Source organism: Danio rerio, chromosome 8, assembly GCF_049306965.1.
Source record: "Danio rerio strain Tuebingen ecotype United States chromosome 8, GRCz12tu, whole genome shotgun sequence".
NCBI lineage: Eukaryota > Metazoa > Chordata > Actinopteri > Cypriniformes > Danionidae > Danio > Danio rerio.
In genome coordinates, this window is record NC_133183.1 from 56004421 (window position 1) to 56031932 (window position 27512).

General features: G+C 37.8%; 1 protein-coding gene across 1 annotated transcript in view; it reads right to left on the reverse strand.

Annotated features, from left to right (window-relative positions):
- mtor (mechanistic target of rapamycin kinase) overlaps nt 1–27512 on the reverse strand; it is a 244731-nt gene that overhangs the window by 202455 nt on the left and 14764 nt on the right. The window contains exons 7-16 of the mRNA NM_001077211.3: nt 26152–26427; nt 24990–25098; nt 22794–22977; nt 20873–21001; nt 17042–17286; nt 14518–14733; nt 12524–12729; nt 9476–9598; nt 6566–6649; nt 3802–3894 (exon numbers count right to left, since the gene is read on the reverse strand). Of these exons, the coding sequence (NP_001070679.3) occupies nt 3802–3894; nt 6566–6649; nt 9476–9598; nt 12524–12729; nt 14518–14733; nt 17042–17286; nt 20873–21001; nt 22794–22977; nt 24990–25098; nt 26152–26427 (1665 nt within the window). The remainder of the gene's footprint in view (nt 1–3801; nt 3895–6565; nt 6650–9475; nt 9599–12523; nt 12730–14517; nt 14734–17041; nt 17287–20872; nt 21002–22793; nt 22978–24989; nt 25099–26151; nt 26428–27512) is intronic.

A 27512-nucleotide genomic window follows, 5' to 3' on the forward strand; every position in this document is an offset into this window, starting at 1 on the left:
AATTCATAACTCAAATTATAAAGAAAATTGTCAGAAATACTATATTTTATATGTTATAATAAGACTACTTGAATTCAATTCATGATTCCCTTAAGACCAAAAAGTATTATTTGCACCTCACTTCACCTAAAATTTATTCATTCGTTTTTGTTTAATTGTAGATAACACGTCACCGATTTTAATCCCGACCCAAAAATCATTTTAAACCCGGAAGATGAAATTAGCTGACAAAAGCTCAAAACTATCCAGTTTTCCCCACAATTAAAGCTGACAGGGGCTACTGTTGTCTTAACTGATGCTCAATACACACAAATCTGTCAAAATCTCAAAAAAAAAAAAGTACTCAAGGGTTTCTTGAACCTTTAACGCCCCATTCACACGGGGCTTCAGCGTCAACGCTTGATTGAAGGCATGTCTGAAGTTGGGGCTGAAGCGATCATCATAGAAGCGTCAGCCGATGAAATTCAGTCAGCAATAGGCCACTGTCTAGCTGGTGTATTTGCATACAGCGATCTGATTGGCTGACGCTTCCATCGGCACTTGAAAAGTTGAGCTAGTCCCAACTTCTGCAGCGAGCAATGCCTCTGAAGCGGCGCTGACAGATTCACAATGCAGTTCGGCAACGCCTGACGTCACCTATTCAAAGTGAATGGGAAGCGTTGACGCTGACGCCCCGTGTGAATGGGGCGTAAGATTCCTTTCTATTCTTCTAGACTTCAACAACCCCAAATCAGAAAAAGTTGAGACAGTATGAAAAACGCAAATAAAAAAAGTAAGTAGGGATTTCTAAATTTACTTTGACTGGTATTTCATTGCAGACAAAACACCAAACATTACTTAAAGTGTTCCTCGTCATTTTCATTGTTTTGTTTTCATTCTTTGTTAATTTCAATTCTTGATCACAATTTAAAAATGGTTGTAATTATGTTTTGTTACAAAAGCAGCATCCAAGAAAGGTCTAGTCCTTTAGGAGCAAAGATGGGCCGAGAATCACCAGTTTACCAACAAATATGTGAGAAAACTATTGAAATGTCTAAAAACAATGTTCCTCAAAGAAAGATAGGGAGATGTTTGGATATTTAATCTTCGGCAGCATATAATATCATTAAAAGATTCAAGAAATCTGGAAGAATTTCAGTGCGCAAGTATGAGCTGAACAACTGTGAACTCTGATCCCTGCATCAAGAATCCTCATTCATCTATAAGCGAATCACCACATGGGCTCAGGACTTCTTTGAAAAAACTTTGCCAATTACCACAATAAGTGTTTACATCAACAATTGCCAGTGAAAACTGTACTGCGCCAAAAAGAAGCCTTATGTTAACAGTGTCCATAAGCGCCGTCGACTTCTCTGGGCTCGGAGACATCTAGGATGGACCATCACACAGTGGAAACGTGTACTGTGGTCAGGTGAATCAGTATTTCAGGTATTTTCTAGGGAGAAATAGACGCTGTGTGCTCCGGAAAAAAGAAGAAAAGGATCATCCAGATTGTTGCCAGCAACAAGTTCAAAAGCCAGCTTCTGTCATGTTTTTTTTTTTCCTTCACTTTCGCCCATTGGGGAAGTTTTTTTTTCCTCGCGGCTGTTGCCACTGGCTTACATAGTTCGGGACTTGTAGAGCTGCACATCGACAGCTCACTCTTCAGTGTTTGGACTCTCAGCAGTGAATATTAAAACACATTGAACTGAACTGAGCTTATCTAAACTGAACTGAAAACTGAACTACACTGTTTTAATTCATTATAATCTTCTATGTGAAGCTGCTTTGACACAATCTACATTGTAATTGCACTATACAAATAAAAGTGAATTGAATTTATCTGAATTGAATTGAATAGAATGGGGTTGTGTCAGTTGCCTTGGCACTTCGATGATGGCACCATTAATGCTGAAAAGTACAGAGATTTTGGAGCAAAATATGCCGCCTTCTTGTCCAGGGACGCTAAGGGTGCCACGATCCTCCAAATCCTCGATTCGATTACATTTTCGATTCTAAAGGCACGATTGGATTTGATTTTCGATTATAAATAATTCATTAATTAATGACCTATTAATTATTTGTAGCCTAACATTTAAACTACCTGACTTGCATGGTCTTTCTTTCACCCATAAACAAATCATACAGTAAATGAATAAAGGCAAGATACACACATAATTACCACCTGTCAATCACTTTTTTCTGCGGGACTCGTGAATAGGCAGTGATGTGTGTCCTTATAATGGCGTCGGTAAAAAAAGACGCACAACCAACAGGAACCAGCCAACAGTATCTGAGGTGTTCGCTAAAATGACTAAGTACAAGTGAGTGAAAGATTGAAGCAGTCCTCTGACTGCCTGGACCTGCTGTCTCGAGCGCATGGCTGTGAGTGCGTCTGTGTCTGTGTGGTCACGTGATGTGCATTTTCAGCGGTAGTGAGGAAGGAGGGCTGCTCAGAAATGCTACACGCCACTGTGGATGTCAAATCGTTGTCGTTCTAAAATGCCATTTAAAAACAAAGACAGTGTAAACAGGGCCTGAGTGTGTACTTTTCGCGAGCGGATTTGCAACGGGGGCGGGCGGAGGATCGCGATGCCGGTGTTGTCTATCAGACGAATCGTACGTAATACGTACATAGCAGAGCTTCCAAAACTGTTTTTTTTTTTTTTTTTTTTTTGTCGACAACACGAACGTTGTCAACATAACTCACTGGAAATCCAAAATGTTTACACACCGGCGACTTGAAAGAGAAGAGGGTTTAAGTTCTGTCGACGGGTCTCCTGCTTCTGCAGTTTAACAAGCACTTCAACAAGCCTGTTTTTTTCCCGTGACGTGACATGGGGGCGTGGCAGCATTGACGATTCTATTTTATGATTCGATAATCGAAAATGAGCATAAATTTCGATCGATTTCGATTAAAAATCGAAATCATGACACCCCTAAGGGACGCCCATGCATATTTCAACAAGACAATGCAAAACCCACAATTATAAAGACCTGGCTGTGGAGGAAGAGGACACGAGTACTTGACTGGCCTGTCTGCAGTCCCGACCTGTCTCTAATAGAGAATGTGTGGTGCATTTTAAAGCTCAAAATGTGACAACAAAGACCCCATACTGTTGCCCACCTTAAGTCTTGTTTGCAGGAAAAATGGGACACAATTACACCTGAAACACTTCATCTCTTGGTGTCTTCAGTCCTTAAACATCTTTTAAGTGTTGTGAAATAGAATGGCAACATTATAAAGTGGTAAATTACTCTTCCAACTTTTTTTGATATGTGTTGCAAGAACCAAAATTGGAATACGAGTTTATCCTGAAAAAAAGATTAAAAAAACAATCTTGAAGAACAAATTAAATAATGTGTGTTGTTTTGTCTGCACTGAAATACAAGTCAAAATAAAATTAGAAATCACTACTTTCTTTTTGTATTTGCGTTTTCCATATTTTCTCTACATTTTCTGATTTGGGGTTGTAGCTTTTTGAGTAAGTTTGAAGTGAGAATGTTTTGTGAAAACATGCCCAGGTTTTCGAAGAAGGTGTTGATATATAAATCCGAGTCATATGTTATTGGTTTAGCTAAACCATGATTCACTTTTTCATGAGTCATTTTTGCAGTTTCAATAAATGGTCAATAAACTGGAAAAGAGAAAGCAAAAACGCTTGACATTAAACAGTCATCATGGCAAAAAGTCAAAATATAAACGTTTTTTGTTCAAAAAAACAAAACCTACAAAAAACTATTTGTTGGAAGAGTTTGGTCCAGTCCCGCCAAGGTTAATGACACAGCCAAATGGAAAGTTTTACATGGGAATGAACAAACCTGTCTCTTGGCTAATGAAGATGAGTCCTGCAGCATGTCCATAATGATTGGGAACAGCTCATCCATCCATTTCCTCATCTCCAGTCCACTCACCTGGAACATATTAAAGAGATAGACACACTTAAAAGCATTTCAACTAAATGAGCTTTCAGGCTCGACAGGCTATTTTCTTTAAGTGTAATGTAAAACACAAGTGAAAAGGTGGCTCTAGCCCATTGTTTAATAGCAACAGCTGCAGTCACATCCAATGTCAGGATTTTTCTTGCTATTGTTCAGCACAGAGAAGAAAACGACCCTGGAATATTTCAAACTAAATCAAGGAATGAACTGATGTTATGTAATTTTCAACAAAATCCAGCCGAAACAAAGTTTGCATTGGGCAGTGTTGGGTAAGTTACTTCAAAAATGGAGTTACTTACTAAATACTAATTACATCATCATTTTTTTTATTCATTCATTTTAATTCGGCTTAGTCCCTTTATTCATCATGGGTCGCCACAGCGGAATGAACCAGCAGCATATTTTTTACACGGTGCAGTACTGTGAAGCATCCATTCACACTCATTCACACACATTCTCTACGGCCAATTTATTTTATTTAATTCACCTATAGCACATGTCTTTTTACTGTGGGGGAAACCAGGGCACCTGAAGGAAACCCACGCAAACACAGAGAGAACATGCAAACTCCACACAGAAATGCCAACTGACCCAGCTGGGACTCAAATCAGTGACCTTCTTGCTGTGAGGCGACAGTACTAATCACTGAGCCACCAATATTGTATTATTTAAAATGTATTTATATTTATAAAAAATAAAATTGTCTTATTAAGTAACGAATTACTTCTTAAAACCCCTTTAACCCCTTAACTGGATAGAAAGTGTGTGAATATTCTGCTGATTTTTAAAGACGAATCTTTTTCTTTCACTTTTAAACAAAACAGAATGGTTGAAATTAATTACAATATGCATAACTTGAGTATATTGAAAATAACTGTATAGGGCTCAACAATAAGGACCCAATAAGCCCGGTGCCAGCATGAGAGATGCTCGAGACAGTAGACAGGATTGTTACTGGCACGATTAGGCCAATTCTGCCTTGTCACTAAAATTTTATTTGTCCGCGACTATTTGTCAATTGTGTGCAAATACAGTCTTAGAATTGAGAAATGATTCTCGTAACCTAATAATCATTTTTGAGAAACCATCTGTTTCGGATGCTTCCTGGACGCCTACCTAGAGAGGTGTTTCAGGCATGTCCCACCGGGAGGAGATCTTAGCTGGAGGGACTATGGTCGTACTCACACTAGGTACAGTTGCCTCGAACCGGGCCAAAGCACACTTGTCCCTCCTCCCGTCTCCCCCGACGGCCCGCGCTCACACCACAAACGGGCTTTGGCACGCTTACGTCATCGCTGCTGCGCTGTTCAGTGAGAAGCGCTCTCTTACTCAGCAGCACAGTGGAGATTTCTCTAGTTATATCGTTTCAGTCGTTTGATATGCCGTCAAATATTTCGCCAAACAGTCCTTAGGGATGCGGAGACACACAGTCAGATATTTCGCCGAACAGATCCGCCACTTTTGGCGCTCATAAACAATCATAAAGCTCTCGTGCTGCAGGAATGAGGAGGTCTGCTGAAGGCGCACAGCTGTCGTGCAGTGAGGGGTTTGCGTCTTTAATAAACTACGGCAGTTTGCGTTCACTGAACAGTAAGAATTATTAATAAATCCATATGAAACAGTGCCTTAAAAGTCACGTCTCGCTTTCAGTTTTGGGCGCGTTTTGCACTCACACACAAGCGTACCGCGCCAAAGCCCAAGTGAACCGTGCTCAGGCACACCTCTTCCAACCGGGCCAGGGCAGGCCAAGTGAACCGTGCTTGAGCCCGATTCAGCGCACTCACACTTCTCAAACGATCCAGGAAATGGGCCTGGGCACGGTACAGATAGCATAGTGTGAGTAGGCCCTATGTCTCTCGTCTGGCCTGGGAACGCCTTGGGATCCCCCCGGAGAAGCTGGAGGAAGTGTCTAGGGAGAGGGAAGACTTGCATTTGGGATGCGGGGACACGCAGTCAAATATTTCGCAGAACAGATCCGCTACTTTTGACGCTCATAAACAATCATAAAGTCCTCGTGCTGCAGGAATGAGGAGGTTTGCTGAAGGTGCAGCTGTCGTGCAGAGAGGGGGTTTGCGTCTTTAATAAACTACGGCAGTTTGCGTTCACTGAACAGTAAGAATGATTAATAAATCCATATGAAACTGTCCCGTAAAAGTCACGTCTCATCTTCAGTTTTGGGCTCAGGCACATTTTGCACTCACACACAAGCGTACAAAGTCAAAGTGAACCGCGCTGAGGTACACCTCCTCCCACTGGGCCAGGGCCGGCCAAGGGAACCTTGAGCCCGATTCAGAGCACTCACACTTCTGAAACGATCCGGGAAACAGGCCTGGGCACGGTTCGGAAAGCATAGCGTGAGTAGGCCCTAACACTGCTGCCCCCACTACCCGGCCCCGAAAAAGCAGTTAAAAGTTAATTAAATGCAAGCAGTGTGACACCTTTACAACCCTGCCTATTGCAGCATGGTGGTGTTGTAGTGTTCTAAAAACAGCTTACCGCCACTCAACCTTTTCGAAAATCTTTTTGCCCTCAATCAACAAATGAAAAAGAACTTACTTTGAAGTACACCAGGGATTTTACAGCTTTTCATTTGAAAAGTACTAAAGATGAGGTAAAAAGATTAGGCTAGAAAATGATCTGTTACCTGGGCAAGTTCTCCAATAGTAGCTAAAACACAGATGACAACTCCAGGGTTTGGATCGGGATCTTTCAGCTTTAAAATGAGGGCCTGTGTGAAGAACAAAAATGGCAGGAAGAGTGCATTTAGTCACACTTTAGGAACATAAAATCTACCTCCAGAAAAAAACATGTAAACTCATCTTAACAATTATAATCAACTTTTGACAATTGTCAAAAATACATGGGTTGAGTTAAAATTATTGATTTTATTTTGACAATTCATTTTTTAATATCAAGTCAAGATCATGTTCCATGAAGACATTTTGTAACTTCCTTACTACAGGGTTTCTGCGGGTTTCTTCAAGTCAAATTTGAGACTTTTTAAGACCATTTTAAGACCATTATGAATACAATTTTAGACTTACAGGGCTAAACACTAAGGATTTTTCTAAGGGTCTGGTTTCTGGCTTCTGTTAATAGTTTGTGCATTAATGGAAGATAATGTAAAGGGATGTGTTGCTTTAGTTTTCTTTTGCTGATTAGGGAATTTCGTTTGCAGAATTTGCTGTAAAAATGTCTAACAGCTGTTCTGAATTGTATCTCTTTGCAGTAAACTTAATATAAGTTCTGAGATGAATTATTGGTGATTGGGTGTCGACCCGATTGGCTAGCTTTACTTGGATATAGAAAAATTAAGACCTGTTTTAAATGATTTAAGACCTTCAGCACAATATTTAGTGAATTTAATACTTTTCAAGACCCCATGGACACCCTGTACCACAAATATATAAAAAAATGTAAAAAAAAAAAAAATTGTAACATACATGTCTACAAACTGAATTTTGACAACTTTAAAGACACACACACACACACACACACACACACACACACACACACACACACACACTCACACTCACACACACACACACACACACACACACACACACACACACACACACACACACACACACACACACACACACACTCAGTGGTGTAAAGTAACATTACAACTACTCAAATTACTGTAATTGAGTAGTTTGTCTCAGGAATTGTAATTTAGAAAGTAGTTTTTTTAAACGTGTACATTTACTTTCCCTTCAGTACAATTTTAGTCCTGTATGACTACTTTTACTCCACTACTTTCCAGCAGTCACAACTTTATTTTTTCTTGATTAGAAGAAAAAACAGTGATTCCTTTCCAATCAAATCACATCATAATGAACTACCTCAAGACATGGGCGATTTATAATTGCAGCAAACTGTTTGGAAGCATTAAAAGTGTCTAAGAAAGTGTCCAAAATCTTTTCAACCAAATATCAACGTCTAATGATGTTGCAGCTTGATGTTGTGTGGATGTTACCACTTTGACGTCTATCAGACTTTGGATTTTGGTTGCCATACCTGACAAGTAAATGTCAGTATTTGACGTCAATATGATGTTGGTTTAAGATGTTGGCTCGACGTTGGATTTTAGTCACTTTCTAACACAACCTAAAATCAACCAAATATCAATGTCATTTGACATCGTTATTGGATGTCAGATTAATGTTGTCCTTAGACGATGGTTACACATTGAATTTTGGTCACCTGACATCACAACCTAAATCTAACCTAATATTTGCGTCTTATGACATTGTGTGCCTGCTGGGCAGTAACTCGATAGTGCTACAGAATGTTACGTTTACACACAACCACAAATGACATGTAAATGCATCAGCTTTTCACAGCGTAATACTCACTTGCTCTTGAGTACTTTTAAAAGGGGCTACGTTTTACTCATACTTTGAGTAATATTTAATTTACTTGTAATATTTACTCAACTTGCATTACATTATAGGGCAAGTAAGGGTACTTTTACTTGAGTATGATTTTTCAGTACTTTTTCCACCACTGATATGTTGAACTCTCAGAATCCAGATTTCGAATAAATGTATCTCTGCCAAATATTGTCCCATTTCAACAAACCATACATCAATGGTAAGAATACACATTCAGCTTTTATGTGATGCATACATATCCATTTAAAAAAAAAATCACACTTATGACTGGTTTTGTGGTCCAGGATGACATTTAATTGTTTACATTTTTTATTTCTTAATTGAATCCGCAACCACTTTACAAAATATCATTGAATTATCCTATATTATATGCCAATTTTAATGAAATGTATCACTTTTCTAAATAAATCAGGCATATACAGTAAAAGTCAGAATTATTAGCCCCCTTGTTTATTTTTTCCCCAATTTCTGTTTAATTAAAAGGCAGATTTTTTTCAACACATTTCTAAACATAATAGTTTTAATAACTTTCTGATAACTGATTTATTTTATCTTTGCCATGATGACAGTAAATAATATTTGACTAGATATTTTCCAAGACACTTCTATTCAGCTTAAAGTGTCATTTAAAGGCTTAACTTGGCTAATTAGGTTAACTAGTCAGGTTAGGGTAATTAGGCAAGTCATTGTATAATGATGGTTTGTTCTGTAGACTATCGAAAAAATATATAGCTTAAAGGGGCTAATAATGTTGACCTTAAAATGGTTTATAAAAAATTAAAAACTGCTTTTATTCTAGCCGAAATAAAACAAATAAGACTTTCTCTAGAAGAAAAAATATTATCAGACATACTGTGAAAATTTCCTTGCTCTGGTAAACATTATTTGGGAAATATTTAAAAAAAGAAGAAAAAAAAATCCAAGCGGGGGCTAATAATTCTGACTTCAACTGTATATATGTTTAATCAAAATAATTAAAAAAGATAATAAAATATTGCTTACAGTGTACTTCAAGAATATAAATATTGACTTTATAAATGCTGTGTATTAAATCTTAAAAGCCATATCATTAGGAAAGAAACTTTCTACAGACATATACAACACATTTCACAACTACCCCCAAAACATGCATAGAAAACAAAAGGACACAACTGTACCTTGAGAATGGGCTCCATGTATGGGCGAATAAGTCTGGGAGCATTGGAAACCAAGTGACCCAGCATGCGGGCACTCTGCTCTTTGTTTCGGCCCACACCGCTATGTTCCAGCTCAGTCAGAATCTGTACGGAGTTTGAAGAATTACACTTTAGTTTGATGCTCCCTTGCAATTACATCTCTACAACCACAACTAAATCCAACCTATAGCCAGCAGAATGTCTGTTGGAGGACTGTCCATATAAAATGTAAATGCTGTCACCATTTACTCACCCTTAACTTATTCCAAACCAGCTTGAGTTTTTTTTCCATTTAACATAAACAAAGATATTTCACAAAATGTTGGAAAAACGATAACCATTGACATCCATAGTTGGAAAAATAAATACTATGGAAGTCAATGGTTACCGGTTTCCAACATTCTTCAAAATGTCTTCTTTTGTGTTACTTCAAAGATTGTTGGAAACCAGTAATCATTCAGCCATTGTTGGAAAAACAAATTCTATGCAAGTCAATGGTAACCGGTTTGAAACTATTCTTCAAAATATCTTTTTTTGTTTTATTTTGAAGAATGTTGGAAACCGGTAATTATTCATCTATAGTTAGAAAAACAAATACTACGCAAGTCAATAGTTACCGGTTTTCAACATTCTTCGAAATATCTTCTTTTGTGCTATTTTAAAGAACGCTGAAAGCTAGTAATTATTCATCCATAGTTGAAAAAAACAAATACTATGCAAGTCAATGGTAGCCGGTTTCGAACCATTCTTCACAATATCTTCTTTTGTGATATTACAAAGAATGTTGGAAAGCAGTGATCGTTCATCCATAGTTGGCAAAACAAATACAATGCAAGTAAATGGTTACCGCTTTTAAACTATTCTTCAAAATATCTTCTTTTGTGTTATTTCAAAAAATGTTAGAAACACGGTAATCATTGACATCCATAGTTGGAAAAACAAATACTATCCAAATCAATGGTTACCGGTTTCGAAACATTCTTTAAAATATCTTCTTTTGTATTATTTTGATGACTGTTGAAACTGATAACTAATGAGATTTATAGTTGAAAAAAATACTAATGAAAGTCAATGATTACCGGTTTTCAAAATTCTTCAAAATATCTTCTTTTGGGTTAAACAAGAAGAAAAAAACTCACACTGGTTTGAAACAAATGAAAGGTGGGTAAATGATGACAGACCTTGTATTTTTTGGGGTGAACTATCCCTTTAAGTTTTGTTGTGTTAGACAGTATATAGTTACTCTTATTGATGTTCTAATAAGATGTTCTACAGAAATAAGTAAGCAACAGCAGCACAATAAATGTCTGAATAAGATGTTAGTCAAAACAGTATAAGTTGATATGGCTGGGAAAACAAAGTCAGAGCAGGCTGACTAAAGCGGTGGTAAAAGAAAACTGCTGATATTTCAGCAGGAAAAACATTTATTGACTGCCATCTGTTGGTAGATGACCTAAAGTAAAATCTTACAGCTACTCTTATTAATTGTGAATGCAGAGGACAGTAAGACGTTTACTGCAACATACTACTTATATACAAAATATATTACTGTGTGAATTACTGTACTTCACAGTATTACCTGACCTTATATTTCTAGAGTGTTGAAAAAAATAAAGGTAATTTAAAAAAATATATAAAAATGAAAGGGATAGTTAGCCTAGAAATCAAAACTCTGTCATGTTTTATCAAACCTTCACAAGCTTCCATCTTCTTTCAAACAAAACAAAAGGAAGAAACTACTAAAGGTTAAGAAACAACGAGTAAACTCTAAAGATTTTAATTTCTGTGCGAACTATCCCTTTAAAAGCAGAAGTGATTTTTGATAACACGTAATTGAATGTATTAGTTGAGTACACTGGCAACTGAAGAAACAAAAGTTATTTACACTTTAATTTACATAAAATCATTAAGCGGACGCTTAAATTCAAATTAGGATAAAATCAGCTTTTAATCAACAGACAGCAGTAATATACATGTTAGATTAGCAGTTATTTTATTTTTAGGAAAGAGTCTGGTGCATTTAGAGATGAAAGAGAAAAGAGTGTGCCAAGCCCACTCACCTGTGTGAAGCATTGCACAGTTTTTACAAAAATATGGTGTTTACAGCCTGGTCCAAAAAACTAATTTGGTTCATATAGCTAATATTACCCTTAGGTTATATTAAGTCTGCATAATTAAGAGAGTGGCCACTTGAGTGACAGCTAGGTCTCGTTCTATAGACATTTAATAAAGGCTTAGACCCTTTATTAAACCAGGGTCGCCACAGAGGAATGAACCGCCAACCTATCCAGCACATGTTTTACGCAGCATATGCTCTTCCAGCTGCAACCCATCTCTGGAAAACATCCATACACTCTTATTCACACTCATACACTACGATCAATTTAGCCTACCCAATTCATCTATACCGCAGGTGTCAAACTCAGTTCCAAAAGGGCCGCATCTCTGCACAGTTTAGTTCCAACCCTAATTAAACACACCTGATCAAACTAATTGAGTCCTTCAGGCTTGTTTGAAACCTACAGGTAAGTGTGTTGGAGCAGGGTTGGAACTAAACTGTGCAGGGCTTCGGCCCTCCAGGAATTGAGTTTGACACCCCTGATCTATACCATATGTCTTTGGACTGTGGGGGAAACCGGAGCACCCGGAGTAAACTAACACGAACGCAGAGAGAATATGCAAACTCCACACAGAAACGCAAACTGATCCAGCCGAGGCTCGAACCAGCGACCTTCTTGCTATGAGGCGACAACACTACCTACTGCGCCACCGCGTCACCCACAATGACTTTTATTTATTTATTTTTTTATAGATGTGGAGTGATTATAAGAAAGTGTCTTGTGCAAATGTGCAAAACTAGTGCCGAGATGAAAGAGTGTTTTCTACAGGTGGTTTGTCAAGCCCACTCACCTGTGTGATATTTTATTCTGGCACTATGCTATTTAACAGATCCTCTTAATATATAATATATAAGAGTATGTATATCATGATAGGATGTACATTTAAAAAAATGCTAACAAACATGAGTACCTGAATGAGCATCTTGCGCAGGAAGGGCATGACAAAGGCAGGGTTCATACTGCTGAGTCGACCGATGGTGCAGATGGCCAGTTCGCGGATCTCAAACACTTCATCATTCAGCGCCACAAACAGAGCCTGGAGGTTCTCTGCTTGTGCCAGGTGGGCATCAAAGCGTTCGTCCAGGGAGGCCAGCACACAGTATCGAATATCAGGGTCTGTCATGAGGCCAAAGAAACAGTGCATGTATGAGATAAACTCTCATAGAACGTGATATTCAACCATTTCTCTTTAACAAGATGAAAACCTGGCTGATGAATGGATGGTTCACGTTAAACTGAAAGTTCTGTCATCATTTATTTATCGTGGAGGATGTTCCAAACCTGTTTGACATTCTTCCTTCTGTTAAACAAAAAAATTTAAACCTGTAACCATTGACTTCCATTTGTTTTTCCTACTATAGATGTGAATGGTTACCAATCTGTATTCAATCAGTCTAGGTCGGTACCCTCAGCAGTAAGTACATGGAGCACTTTTAAACAAATGTTATTTTAAGGAAAAAAAACTAAACCATTACGATAAATAATTATGATAAAATTACCTTTTTAAATAAAAAATAAGTTTTATGATGGATTGTTGGTAATTGTATTGGTTTCGGCCAGATTGGGTCGCAATAAAAAAAAAATAAGACCTGTTTAAAAAGATTTAAAACCTACAACACAATATTTCAGTAAATTTAAGCCTTTTTAAGGTCTATAAAGACTTTTTAAGACCCCGCAGAAACCCTGGGGAGAGTGTGTGTGTGTGTGTGTGTGTGTGTGTCAAACATTTTGGTGAATTACATTTGTTTGGGTCAGTTATAAATTTGAAAAGCCCTACAGCAAGAAGGTGGCTGGTTTGAGTCCCAGCTGGGTCAGCTGGCATTTCTGTGTGGAGTTTGCATGTTTTCCCTGTGTTCGCATGGTAAAGTAAAATGGGTTAAAACTATAATTATCTTTAAGCTGTCCAAATGTTTTTATACTCATCAAGCTGCTGACCGGAAGTTCGGAACATCCTCCTTACACATATATGCAAAGCAGAATGGGTAATTTTGCATTCAAAGAAAAAAGTCTAAAAGAGAAAGTTAGTCACAGAGCTTAATAGCTATTTAATAAAGTTTAAAGTTTATTAGTTCAAACTTTTCAGACGTTTTTAAAATAAAAAAAAACTTTTTTTTCACTGTGTGTTTGCCTATTATACTTGCAATCATTCAGAAAAATGTCAAACAAATTTATGTTTATTGGCCAATATATCAGATTTTAGCCTGAGTTATCAGTATCGGTCAAAAATTTCACATTTCATTCATTCATTTTCCTTCAGCTTAGTCCCGTATTTATCAGGGGTTACCACAGCGGAATGTACCGCCAACTATTCCAGCACATCTTATACGCAGCGGATGCCCTTCCAGCCACAACCCAGTAATGGAAAACACCCATACACTCTCACATTCACACACTACGGACAATTGAGTTGATCCAATTCACCTATAGCGCAAGTCTTTGGACTGTGGGGGAAACCAAAGCACACGAAGCAAACCCACACTAACACGGGGAGAATATGCAACGTCCACACAAAAATGTCAACTGGCCTGGCCAGGACTCGAACCGGAGACCTTCTTGCTGTGAGGCGACAGTGCTACCCACTGAGCCACCGTTCCACAAATATATTGCCACAAATCAATTTCAAAATTTCAATATTTTTAAAACATGTCAAAAATCAAAAAGATTTCATAAAAACATTACTTAAATTTTACAATTCACACATCTAAATATTACTGTTTAAAACTTGCTGGATAAGTTGGCGGTTCATTCCGCTGTGGCGACCACGGATTAATAAAGGGACTAAGCTGACAAGAAAATGAATGAATGAATGAATGGTAAATTTACTAATAGATTTATTTACAGATTTATTAATGTTCTCTCTTCACCGTCCCTATAATCACGCATTCAAACAATTGTGTCTCTCACCTGGGTCAGTGATGCCAACCACAAGTAGCTTGCTGAGAACGTCAGCCACCACCTGCACAGCGGTCTGACTGACCACGTGTCCATGTCCGCTGAGCAGGTGGATGGAGGGGGTAAGCAGACGTGAGCAGGTGCGCGCCGCCTCCATGCGGATCTCCTTGTGCTCGCTGTTCAGAAAGTGGTCCGCACAGTGACGCACAAACTGGGTCAAGGAGTGGCCTAAAAATCAACCAAACATCATCACACTTATTTAAAGGTGCTGTATATACATTTTTGATTCATCTAAAGCATAAAAATACCATAATATGTTTGCATATTTTTTAAAAGAACATGCTAACATTTCTTTTTTTTTTTGGCCTTTTTGCCTTTATTAGATAGAACAGTATTTAGACAGGAAGCAAAGTGGGAGAGAAAGGGGGGTAGGGTAGGGAAATGTCCTCAAGCCGGGATTCGATCTCGGAACGCCCTGACGTGCTACTGCACCGTATGTCGACGCGCAAACCACTAGGCTATTGCGCCGACAAGAGCATGCTAATGTTTATCTAAAAAAAAGCCAGTTAAAGTCAGTTATTCTCCTTGAAAAATGTGCTTTCCATATAAGAATGCCTGTCATTGTTACCCAATTAAATTTTCGCACTCTGGCTTGCATTGGTGGAAAAAATCTCATTTCCTTTCAGTTGCCTCAATGTATGCATTACATATTAAAACTCTTTAACATTGTTCAAAGTACATGCTGAATGACTGATATTATGTTGGTTTGCATTGAGTCACAGTTTTAACTTTTAATCTTTAATCTTTAAACTATATGCCTGCTAGTTTCAAGATCTGAGGTAAACACACTGATGTTTTCAGTGTGCCAATAAATGTCAAGTATAAAGATATTTAAATTCGCATTTGTAGCATTTAACACTAAAGAAAGCAAATGATCAGTATCTGATGTAATCATATAATGCAATACCAAGCTTAACCACTAGTCTAACTCGTACACACCGCACATTTAAATAATTTGTTCACCTAAAAAAAAAGTTCTGTTATTAAAGGCGCATTAGCTGATTGTCTTCAGAAGCATTTTTGATGTGCTGATTGAAAGTCTCTTCACAGTCTAATAGTAATGATTAAAGTAAATGATCTAAATGTGTTTATATGTATTTTTTTTATTCTGGGTAAGGCATAAAAATAAAAAATGTTCATCCAATTAAATAAAGTCGGACCGACATCTCTCATAATTCCGATAAGTAACTCAAACTGTCAGTCAACAAATGCAGATTTGGGCTTTTGCGCATCTCTGGCCACGCAAATCCGCCATTAAGGTTGATTTATACTTCTGCGTCAAACGCCGGCGTATGCTACGGCGCTGACGCATAGCCCTTTGCCGTGGCCTTCGGCGTCGCTGACGTGCACCTCTAAAAAAAATTTAACTACACGTCACAACGACGCGTAGCGCAAGCTCTGTGATTGGTCGTCTTGGTAGCGCTGACGAGTCTGGGCGGGACCGAGAGCCGCGTAAATGGTGCGAGCCAGATGGAGCGATTGTTTACAACTGTGGAGTCTCGTGAAGGAGCTCTGGATGGAAAATTTGGTTTGTGTGTACCTCTTAGTTAAAGTTGTTGCACGTCCGCCGGTTCCTGCCACAAAATGAGCAAGTTTGAGCCACTTGTACATCCCAGAAGTGTTCAGGAAAAGCAAAACACCAGTGAAGAAACTCGACACAGAGGAACATAAACGCCTCACTGCCAACTAGCGTTTCGGAAGTGTTAATGCAGACCAACAGAGACGTGCAGAAGTATAAATGCACAGCTACGCGTGTTGCATGCGCCATGGGTAACGCCGGTCACTTGACGCAGAAGTATAAACCAGGCTTTGAGGAACCACGAAGTTCCCGCTAAACGAGTACTGACCACTGTTTTGAAGCAGACTACAGTACAGTTGGCCGTCCCTCCATCTGTGCACACAGAGACTAACTTTAATCTACCTCTAAGCTTCAAATATGGCAAAGTTTGAGTCTATGTTCTGTGTCTCGTGCCATTTGAATCACATCCAAAATAATTAGCTTAAATCTGAGGTGCACGCCTAGATGAGCGACACATGCACGCGAGACTGTCAGTTGCAGCAAATTCAAATGCTGAATTCCAACTTTTTAAACTCCTGAATCAGTATTGGAGTTACTTTTGCACGCTGGAGGAAGGACGACACCACACCATGGCTGAAGTATTTCTGTTAGAGAGGTAATGTTCTGTTTTAAAACTATATCAGTCACACAGAGCTGATGTAGAGTGTATTGTGTTATGATTGGGTTCTATGCAAAGACGTGTTGTTTAGCCACTGAAATATTCCCGGTGGACGATTCACTGGTGTGAAAGCACCCTAAAATATCTTTAAAATATCTTAATTTCTGTTCTGAACATAAACAAAGATCTGGAACAAAACGACAGAATTCAAATTTTTGGGTGAACTGGTCCTTTAATTCATAAACAAACTGATAAGAAAATGCTATTTATTTTAAAGGTCATCACCTAAGTCATCTTACCTTCAAATTCAAAGCTGCCGAGAGTTCTCAGTGCCAGAGTTATGCTGCCCACGTCGCTAGCCTCAGGGATATTGGTCAGGCTGGGCGATGATAGCTGATACGCCAGGCCCTTGGGCATACCCGGGTGACGAAGAGGCTTGTGCATGAGCACAAGTGAAAGCATCTTTAGCAGACCATCCTGAATGTCCTTCTTCAGCTGTGGGATCTGCCTGCTCAGGTCGTAAAGCACTGCAGTCAAAGCAGGGCTGAAGAGAAGAGAGTTGGCAAGAGAAATAATGTTTAAAGGGGTTGTTCAATGCTATGTCATGCATACAGGATTATTTATAGTGTTGAAGAGACTCTTGTGTGTAATAAAATTTATTTGGACAAAACACTTTTCGGGATTGTTTTTTTTCCCAAAATCTTACTTCTGGGTGGTTACAAATTTCACAATGTTTTTTTTTATTTGATTCTTACGGAGACCCGGAAGGGACGTGATGGTGGGGGGGAAAAAAATAGGTGCAAGAAAAAAAATTGGTGGAAGAAAAAAATACCTGGGTGGGAGGAAAAATCGTTATCTTGCAAAACTGTTTCTCCTAAAACACTTTCTGTTTACTTCATTCATGTAAACCCTCCCGTTTTTGCTGAAATTCTCCCGTATTTTACCATTCTGTCCTTCTACCATCCCATCATTGAGTATTTTCCCATATTTCTGATATATTTTTATTCTTGAAAGCACGTTGAAATTAATATTAAAATGTCTGCATCACTTTCATTACATTAAAGCTGTGTGTTGATCATCACCTTTCATATGCAACCTCTGAACCAGTGAATGCATGTATAAGCGCTGACTGACAGACGCGCTCTGTACAATAAACTGATTCAAGATCAGCTTCTGTACACCCTATTTACAGAGGAGCAGAAGTGCAGGACACTTTCGGATTAGGGTGTATGCTTAAACAGACAAATACACTGAATAATACGTAAACATGTCCATCCTGCATGTTTTATTTTAACAGCTACTTTCCTCTTAATTGAGCACAAACAGTTAAAGTATGCTTTCATTATATATCAGTGCGTTCGTAAAGTGACACCTCATCAAACAAAACAAAATGAGAAAATTATTTGCTGCTCTTCACTTGTTTGATGACAGAGGTGTCACTTTAAATAGCGTTTACAGAAGCTGATCTGGGATCAGTTTATCAGTGCATATGAGGGGCGCTGATCGACGCACAGCTCAAATGGAAAGATAGTGAATGCAGACATTTTAATATTGTTTTCAACATGCTTTCAAGATTAAAATATGAGAAAAATATGGGAAAACACCTGATAATAGAATATAATGGTAAAATACGGAACAATTCCAGCAAAAACAGGAGGGTTGTCATGTATGAAGTGAAATGTTTGTCATACAACAGTTTTGCGAGGGAACGCAAGACATGTTTGCGTTCTCTCACAAAACATATTTGCGAGATAACGCAAAACATATTTGTGAGGGAACGCAAAAACTTTCAAAAATATGTTTACCTATCACTTGTTTTTTTTTTTCCCCCACCCATTTTTTTCTTCCACCATTACGACCCTTCCGGGTCTCCGTAGATAATAGCTTTAATGTAACTAAGGCACTGTTTACACTATAACGTTTTCGTTTTAAAATACGTTTTGCTTTCAGTTGATTGGAGAATGAAAAAGACCCGACTGACGTAGCGCGCCTTTTCTGCTCAGACTTGACTTTTGTTTCAACTGCAACCATACAGAGCGCAATAACAAAACCGCGAGGTGCGCAGAGCGAATAAACAGCACGCAAAACACTCACAGCTGTTAGTAAATCATTTTAAAAAAAGTGCCGTTCAACGCAATATCGTTTTCGGTGTGATCGGATACTTTGACTCATCAGAAAACATCAAATAGTGCCATTCAAACTAGAGGTGTGAACCTATACTGGGGGCTGTTCCAGAAAGCAGGTTATGTGACATACCAGGGTAAGTTTGAGAGTAAGTAGGTGGATAACCTCAGCTTTGGTTCCAAAATCGGAGGTAACTTCTGGGTACTGTATGTTAAGTAGCCATAGCAACTTACTCTCTGAAGATAAATGTTCAGAGAGTAAATTGCTATGTTCCAGAGTGAGTAGTAAGTTGCTGTTCCATTTGTTTGTCTGTTTCAGAGAGCTTACTCAGCATTGCATGCTCTTTTGATGAGAATATTTGTGGATGTGGACACACAGATACAAGTTTTTTCATTTTGAGAGGGTTATAAGTGCATAGCTTTTTTTTTTCATAACATTTTTTCGGCGATCTACTGAAAATGCCTTTAGGTTTGTGCCGTGCACGCGCATTAACCTGCGGTTATCTTCAGGAGGTTGATTTAACTAACTCTTATCACCTGTTTTGGAACCAACATACTCGCGGTAAGCAGGTTTTGGGTAAAAAAGAAAAAGACAGCTGTGAAACATAACCAGCTTTGTCTTTTTGTAGGAAACACACTTTAGATCTTTTTAGGGTAAGAGGTTTTTGAGTTATTGCCGTCTATCACTGAATGTGTCAGGAATATCGAAAACAAAACCAACTTAACCGCACTCATTTCTGGCGCCCCCCTGGATTTACAGCGCCCTTGGCATTTGCCTATACTGCCTTTGCCACGTGCCGGCCCTGAGTTGGCTCCTGGAGTGTTGAAAATACCCGCACTCACCTTCCTTTGCGACAGAGCGCATATGAGGTAAATGACGTCAGTACATAATAACCGGTAATGATTATTACTGAACCCATACCGAATTGTCCGCGTCTGCATCGCGGTGCACAGAAGAAACAATTAATTTTGACACCCCTAATTCAAACCATATTGTGAAACTGTATTCATATTGCAATATTTTTCACAGGAAAAATCTAATTTTTCCAATATTGTGCAGCCGTATCACATTCCCTTTAAATCTTTTGGCATGTAAAAAGCCTCAAAGTTTGTGCACAATTCACTAAATTTATGTTGACATTTTTTTTTACTTGACTTGTCTGAATGAGTTGTGAATAGTGTTTAGTACTGAATTATTGCATTTTAAGCAATGACTGCCTTATCAGGGTTAAACACTAAGGATTTTTTCTACTGGGCCGATCGGGCCAGTGGTTCAGATTTTAACTTGCCCTGCCAAAATTTTCACTGGCCCCATCCAAAAAAAATAAATAAATAAATAAATTTAAAAAATGGAAGTTAATAGCTATTTTTAGCCGCATATTTTAAGTAATGTGTCAAAAATAAAATCTGTGATTCTACAATTTCAATACTTTGAAATTGTTCGAAAAGTGTCATGCAAACAAAAACAGCAAAGGAAAACGTGGTGGTATTTTATTGCGGTTCGAAATTATTTAACAATTGGTGGCTGACTTGTCAAACTGACGGCAAACTGTGCAAAACATGACTTTATTTTTTTTATTGTGTTGTTCACACATAAATGTCTGCTTGCAAGACATTAGAAACAGACATTTTCTTTTAGCCTTATAATTTGATGTTGCCGTTTCTTCGCTGTATTGGTTGTTACCAAGTTACGGAAAAAGATTGCATGCTCAAAACATCAAATCTGAGAAGAGGTACTGAAAAGCAATATGGTGTTTACGACATCACAAAGAAGGTAGTGTTTAAAGACTTAAAAGCACAAACTTAAAATGCATGCAATTGACAAATAGTCACAGACTAATTAAATGTTAGAGACAAGGCAGCACTGTCCCAATCGGGCCAGTAATGATCCTGTCTACTGTCCCAAGCGGCTATCACGCTGGCCCTGTGCCACCGGGCAGTCCTTATTGTGGAGCCCTGCATATATAACTGAGAATAAGAGACTAAATCCAAGCAGTTGTACAGTACCTGAGACCAACAGCTAGCATGGGCTCCAGAAGTTCTTTGACGTCCTGTTGGATGCTAGGCCCCATAGCTCTGGACAGCATACTTATGCAAGTAAATACAGTAGCATCCACCTGCATGGTCTTCTGCCTCCTAATAGGTTGTAACACAAACCACGAAGGGACAAAATGAGAAGTAAATCAGAGATTACATTCTTAAAAGAAGTGTAACGATACACATATTCCTACTGAACTATTTGGTACAAGGCTTTCTGTTTGGTACACATCAAAACCCGAATCATTTGCCATGGTTATTTGGAAGATAAATAGGTGTCAAATAAGTGTACAGTGAAGTGAAATATAATGTTTTCTTTGCCACTGTGTTCAACATGGCAATTTGCCTCTTCCACCCTCATAGAAAAACACACTACTCCAGTCGGGGATATGCAAAACAAGCTTGCTGCCACTGCAGGTAATATTATCACAACAAGCAGAGGAGCGCTATCCAAATCAATGTGGACGTGGAGTATAAAGTTCTTCTTTTAAAAAATATATTTTCACTGCATTTGTTTATGTTACGTCCCAGGACGTATTTGTTTCTGTTTTGTATTTTCTTTCTTCCTTTCTCTGCTACACCCTAATAGGTGATGATTAACGTCACCTGCTGCCACTAATGAACCATTCAGTGATTGGAGGACGAGTAAAGTCGTGGGCATTTAAGCAGCTTGTCTCCAATGGAACAGTGGCTGCGTCCGAAACCGCCTACTACTCAGTAGGTACTGTATTTGAATTTAAACGTACTACTCGGCCGTTAGAAAAGTACGTTCTATACAGTATGAATGTGAAAGTATGAATGGAATTCGGACGTACTACATCCGCCATTTTGTCATGGTCACGCGACCTACCTGCGTAATTTGCGTCGCTTCATTCCCATTCATGAATTCGCTCGCGGGGCATCATGGAATAGCGCAGCGTGCATGAGATGCGCACTCCAGAATTTCGCCGGAAGTAGTAAGTCATCCGGGTACTTTTCGCATACTGATTTTCGAATTCTATGTATTCGGACATACTACTCGGCTCGCATACTGATTTTGGCGTACTATATAGTATGGAAGTATGCGTTTTCGGACGCAGCCAGTGTGTTTTTGTGTGTGTGGAGGCTCTTTTGTGAGACTTTAAAAATTATTCTTTGTTTAATCCTTTAAGCATTATTTGTTGATTAGGAACTTTAATTTGTTTAAGTTCTGTTGATGCTGTTGACTATCTGATACAGCCTTTGTCTCAACCTCTTTTTGATTGTAAGTTAATTTATGTTTTCAATACTACTTTGTTAACCACTTTTTACTCTTTGTTAATCAGGAATTGGGTTAGTATAGAGGGGGTGCCATTTTCCTTTTTGTAACAGTTTTCTCCTGTTTATGTTAGTAAGGGAGTGAGAGTATTTTGATGTATTTTTCTTTTCTTTTCTTTTATAGATTATTTAGTTCTTCCCTCTCTCTCAGAGAATTTTTGTTTGTTGTTTTGGCTTGAACCCCCTCTTGAAGTTTTTTTGGAACCCTTCCTTAATCCTTCAATAAATATTTTGTTAATCTTCATTCAGGTTGCATATTTCTTTTGTTTGGTCCTTTATAAGGTTGCTCATAGGACCTTAATGCTAAAACACACACACAAAACCCGTGTCCCCTTAGACAGAGTTGAGGGGAACGTAACAGTTTATAACTACAATAAAATATATTTCTTTTTTTAAGGAGCTACATATGCCCCGATATGTATATAAATGCCCCCGTAAAATGTTATAACTCCATCATTGTTTAAAGTAAAGAAAAGATCAAGTAGAGAAAATTTCCCACTCAAGGTCAGCACTTTGAATTACTTCAGCTACTGTTTAGAAGTGAGCTACTGTATGTACTGACAGTCTTCCAATTTAGATGGTTCTTGGTTCTTACTTGTGCGCAAAGTCTTTCGGTGGCAATGCAGCTTTGATAATCTCCAGGATCTTGCTTAGGTATGGCTGAATATCAGCCCTCACAGCCACCACCAGTAGCCCCAGCGCTTGAAATGCTGCCGTCCGCTCCTTTTCTTTTTTTAGGCAGCCCAGCAGGTGCCCCATAGTGTCCTGCAAATACTGATCTGAGGATTAAAAATATGTACATAGGATGAAATCAAACAATCAAAACAAAATAATATGTTGTTTAATGTGCATAGGATGTCCTTAAAGATGCCATAGAATGAAAATCTGGATATACTTAGAAAATGCTGAATTTGCAGTGAAAAGCAGGCCAATCTGAACAAAAAAACAACTGTTACGGATACTGCACACTATGTTTCATTGGCCAAAATGTTTCCTATTGAGATCACAACAAATGTATTTGTTTCCTTTATTTTTAAGCTCATCTAAGTTTGGATTAGTGTATGTGGGACTCTTATTTTGAAAAGAAGAGATGCAGAAAAAGTAAATGAGCTTTCTGTGAAAAAGGCAGCTATGCATTCAATCAGCTAACAGCTCGTCATAATGCTAAATGCAGGATGTACAGATTGTACATTTATTCAACGCCACCCAGAAGAGGCATACATTTTAAATGTACGTTTTGTTAGTTTAACATGTATATTGTGAAATTTGGGGGTATGTTAGTAATGAGGCAAAAAACACATGTAAACTGTGAATGAAAGAACTAAACTTTTAAAACTCATCTGTTTATGCAGAGGTTAATATTAATTACTGACTATGTTTTCATATATGTTACACATAAAACAAATCAGCTAAACTAATCCCTGTCTGTCTCTTTTGTCATGTATAATTACAATTTAAATTTTATTCAGAACACATAACTAGGGCTAGGACAATTTTTGCTATTTCTGTGCAGAATTTTGCCGAAAAAAAATCTTCAGATTTGAATGGAATGATTTTTAGGAGTATCATAACTAAAAACTTAATATATTAAAAATATATTATAATTTATTTAATGCTTACAATGCAACATACAATTATATCCACTTATTTGGTAAACAAAACAAGTATATATAATATATAATATATTTTATATATTAAATATATTGTATATAAATATATTATATCTTATATAATATATTTACTAAAAGACAAAACATATTACTTTACAAACTGTATTGTAAATAAATCATATGAACATGTTTATATTAGTCTTTAACATTAATGAAATTAATAAAAAATATATATATATAGAAATTTACACACATTTACACTAGTAAATAAACAGACTCGATGATCGGCTAAAAATCTGCGTAAATCTGTGGTTTTCCATGCTGGATTCCATGTGGGCCTGCACATAATTCAGGAGCCATAATGGAGAAGCAGACTCACTCTTAATATGTTCCACTTCAACACTTCAGGTGAAAACAATGTCATTTAATGGGAAATCTGATCAGTTTGTTCAAATATTCTTTGACATATGAATTATGACTATTTTACATGGGTGTATTTCAGACAACATCACGCTGCGTTTAAGCCAGGGGTGTCCAAAGTCAGTCCTGGAGGGCCCGTGTCCTGCTGATCTAAGCTCCAACTTGCTCTAACACACATGCCTGGAAGTTTCTAGTAAACCAATTAAAAGCTTGATTAGATGGTACATGTGTGTTTGATTAGGGTTGGAGCTCCAGAACACCAGCCCTTCAGGACAGAGTGTGGGCAACCCCTGGTTTAAGCAGACACCGACACTGTAGAGCATCAGAGCAGAGCTCATTCATAATCATGACGATTCCGAATGTGGTTAAACCCATAGGTCTCAAAATCGATTCCTGGAAGGCCGCAGCTCTGCACAGTTTTGCTTCAATCCTAATCAAACACAGCTGATCCAACTAATTAAGGTGTTCAAGACTACTACAGACTATTAAGCGGGAGGTGGTTGGAGCTAAACTGTGCGAAGCTGTGGCCCTCCAGGAATTGAGTTTGAGACCATTGGTCAAAATCATGCGTTTTTTATTCTTTAAAATAGCTTTTAAAACTATTTCAGGAGATTTGAACTTACCTAAGCCACATTCCTACTATGTACATATCACAGAACAATTTAGCATATTATAACAATGCACCCTACGGCACCTTTAAAATAAAAAACAATTATTGAAATAGCTTAAAGTTGAGAGGTGATCACAATTTGGTGGATTACCAGTGAAAGTGTGAGGCTGGAAGGCAGCAAGTCGAGGCAGTAGGTTTAAGATTGTCATCTGGATTAGAGGATTCTTACTGGTCCTGTATTTCAGCACCCAACGGCACACCTGATAGAACAGCAAAGCAGTGATATTAGAAAATGTGTGCATATTTTCATTTATAAATCCCAATTTTAGAATTATCACCACCATTTTCATAATATTAATATAAATGGAAATTTCGATTTTTGTTAAGAAGAGTAAACAATGCAAATTTATTTTCACAGACTTGATCTTGGCTCATGTTTAGCAAGAGTTCCATTCATTTGAATAAAGATTGAGAATTATAACTATATTTTAATTTCTGAAGTACTTGACTTTAGAAATAACTTTAAAATAGTTATTTTTTTACTCCTACCTGTACATTAAATGAAAAAGAGAAAAAAATGCTTAAAAAAATAGATAAATAAATATGGAGACTAAATTTGTAATGAGGCAACAAACACATGTAAACGGCTCACTATAAGAGTTTAATGCACTTTTATGCACCGTGTCATATCACTCATATCTTACTGTGATTATTCGAGAATGAAAGAACAACAATAAACTTTATTAAGCTCATCTGTTTATGCAAAGGTCAATAGTAATTGCAGCCAGCATTTTTATATATAGTTGAGGTCAGAATGATTTACCCCCATTTAATATGTATTTTTACAACACGTTTCTAAACATAAGAGTTTTATTAACTCATTTCTAATAACTGTTTCTTTTGTCTTTGCCCTGATGACAGTACATATTTTTACTAGATATTTTTAAGACACTAGTATCCTGCTTAAAGTGCAATTTAAAGGTAGGGTAATTAGGTAAATCATTGAATAATTGGAAAAAAATATATAGGGGCTTATAATATTGACCCCTAAAATGTTTTTCAAAAATATTCAAAACTGCTTTTATCCTAGCCGAAATAAAACAAATAAGACTTTTTCCAGAAGAAAAAAATATTATCGGACATACTGTAAAAATTCCTTACTCTGTTTAACGTTATTTGGGAAATATTTGAAAAAGAATTCACAGGAGGGCTAATATTTACAGTTGAAATCACAAAATACAACTAAATGCCTCTCTTTCTGTCAGATATAATCATAATTGAGCCTATGTTTATCTGTGTCTACATAAACATACCTGGTCAAAGCGCTCCTCCATCAGTTCTCTGCAGTAGCGGCTCTCCACCAGTGTGCTTTTCGAGGGAACAGGTGCAGCTCCAAAACTTAAGAAGCCCTGAGGTGTGCTGTAACCCAGCAGCCCCAGCAGAGCGTTAGACTGCTGCGGCTGAACGGACTGAAAACTGGTGAAGGGCGTGATGTGACGAGGCTTAGTGCTGAAACCCATCAACTCCTTACAGTACTTATCATGAACCAACTGCTGCTGCGTGATCTCCTCCATCTCCTCTCTCATACGCTTCAAGAAAAGTAGCAAAAATAATTCATATTTAATTATTTAATTTTATAAAGTTAAAGTAAACTAAGGATGCCAATGTTATTCCAGTCATGTTGTTCTAACCCCGAGACCTTTGTTCATCTTTGTCAAAACATTCCATGTGACTTCAGTGGTTCAACTGTAATCGTACGAAGCTCTGACAAAACTTTTGTGCATCACAAAAACCATAAAAACTGTTAACCAATGTTTTCTTTTTCGCTGGGGTGCACATTTACTACAGGCAATACAACATATTCCCATTACACTCCATTCACATGGGCCGTCAACGCTTCTCATTCCCATAGGTGACGTCAATATTTGCTGAATTGAATAATTAATCCGTCGACACCGCTTCAGCAGCGTTGCTCTCTGCAGAAGTTGGAAATTTTTCAACTTTTCAATCGCGAACAGAATCGTCAGCCAATCAGATCGCTTTATGCAAATACCCCAGGTTAGACAGCAGCCAATTGCTGGTCTGCAAATTATTGGAATTGGAATAATTTCATTGGCTGACGCTGCTATGACAATCGTATCAGCCCCATGACATGCACTCCATCAAGCCTTGACAATGAAGCCCCAATAAGGCGTTAGAGTCAGCAGCGCAACACACAAGTGCCGTATTGCCCATAGTAAACGCCCACCCTGATCTTGATCTTTTTACCGTTTTTTTTTTTTTTTAACACAAAAAATGTTCTTGGAGATTTGTATATAATCATAATAAAGATTAACTATTTAAGTCGCATTGAATGTTCTGACAATGTTTTTTGGTTTCTTTTCTGAACTTTGTCTCTGGATCATTGCTGTCTATGGGAGGGGGGAGGGAGTCAGAGAGCTCTCTCAATTCATCTAAAATATCTTAATTTGTGTTCTGAAGATAAACAAAGGTCTCATGGGATTGGAACTTCATTTTGGGTGAACTAATCCTTTAAATAAACAAAGAGGAAACAAATAAAAACAAGTAAAAATGAACATTAAAGGAATACTTCGCCATGTTTTGCTCATTTTACCCGTCTCCTAGAGTTAAAAAGTTGACTTAAACCATATTGGAATGCATTCAGCAGATCTAC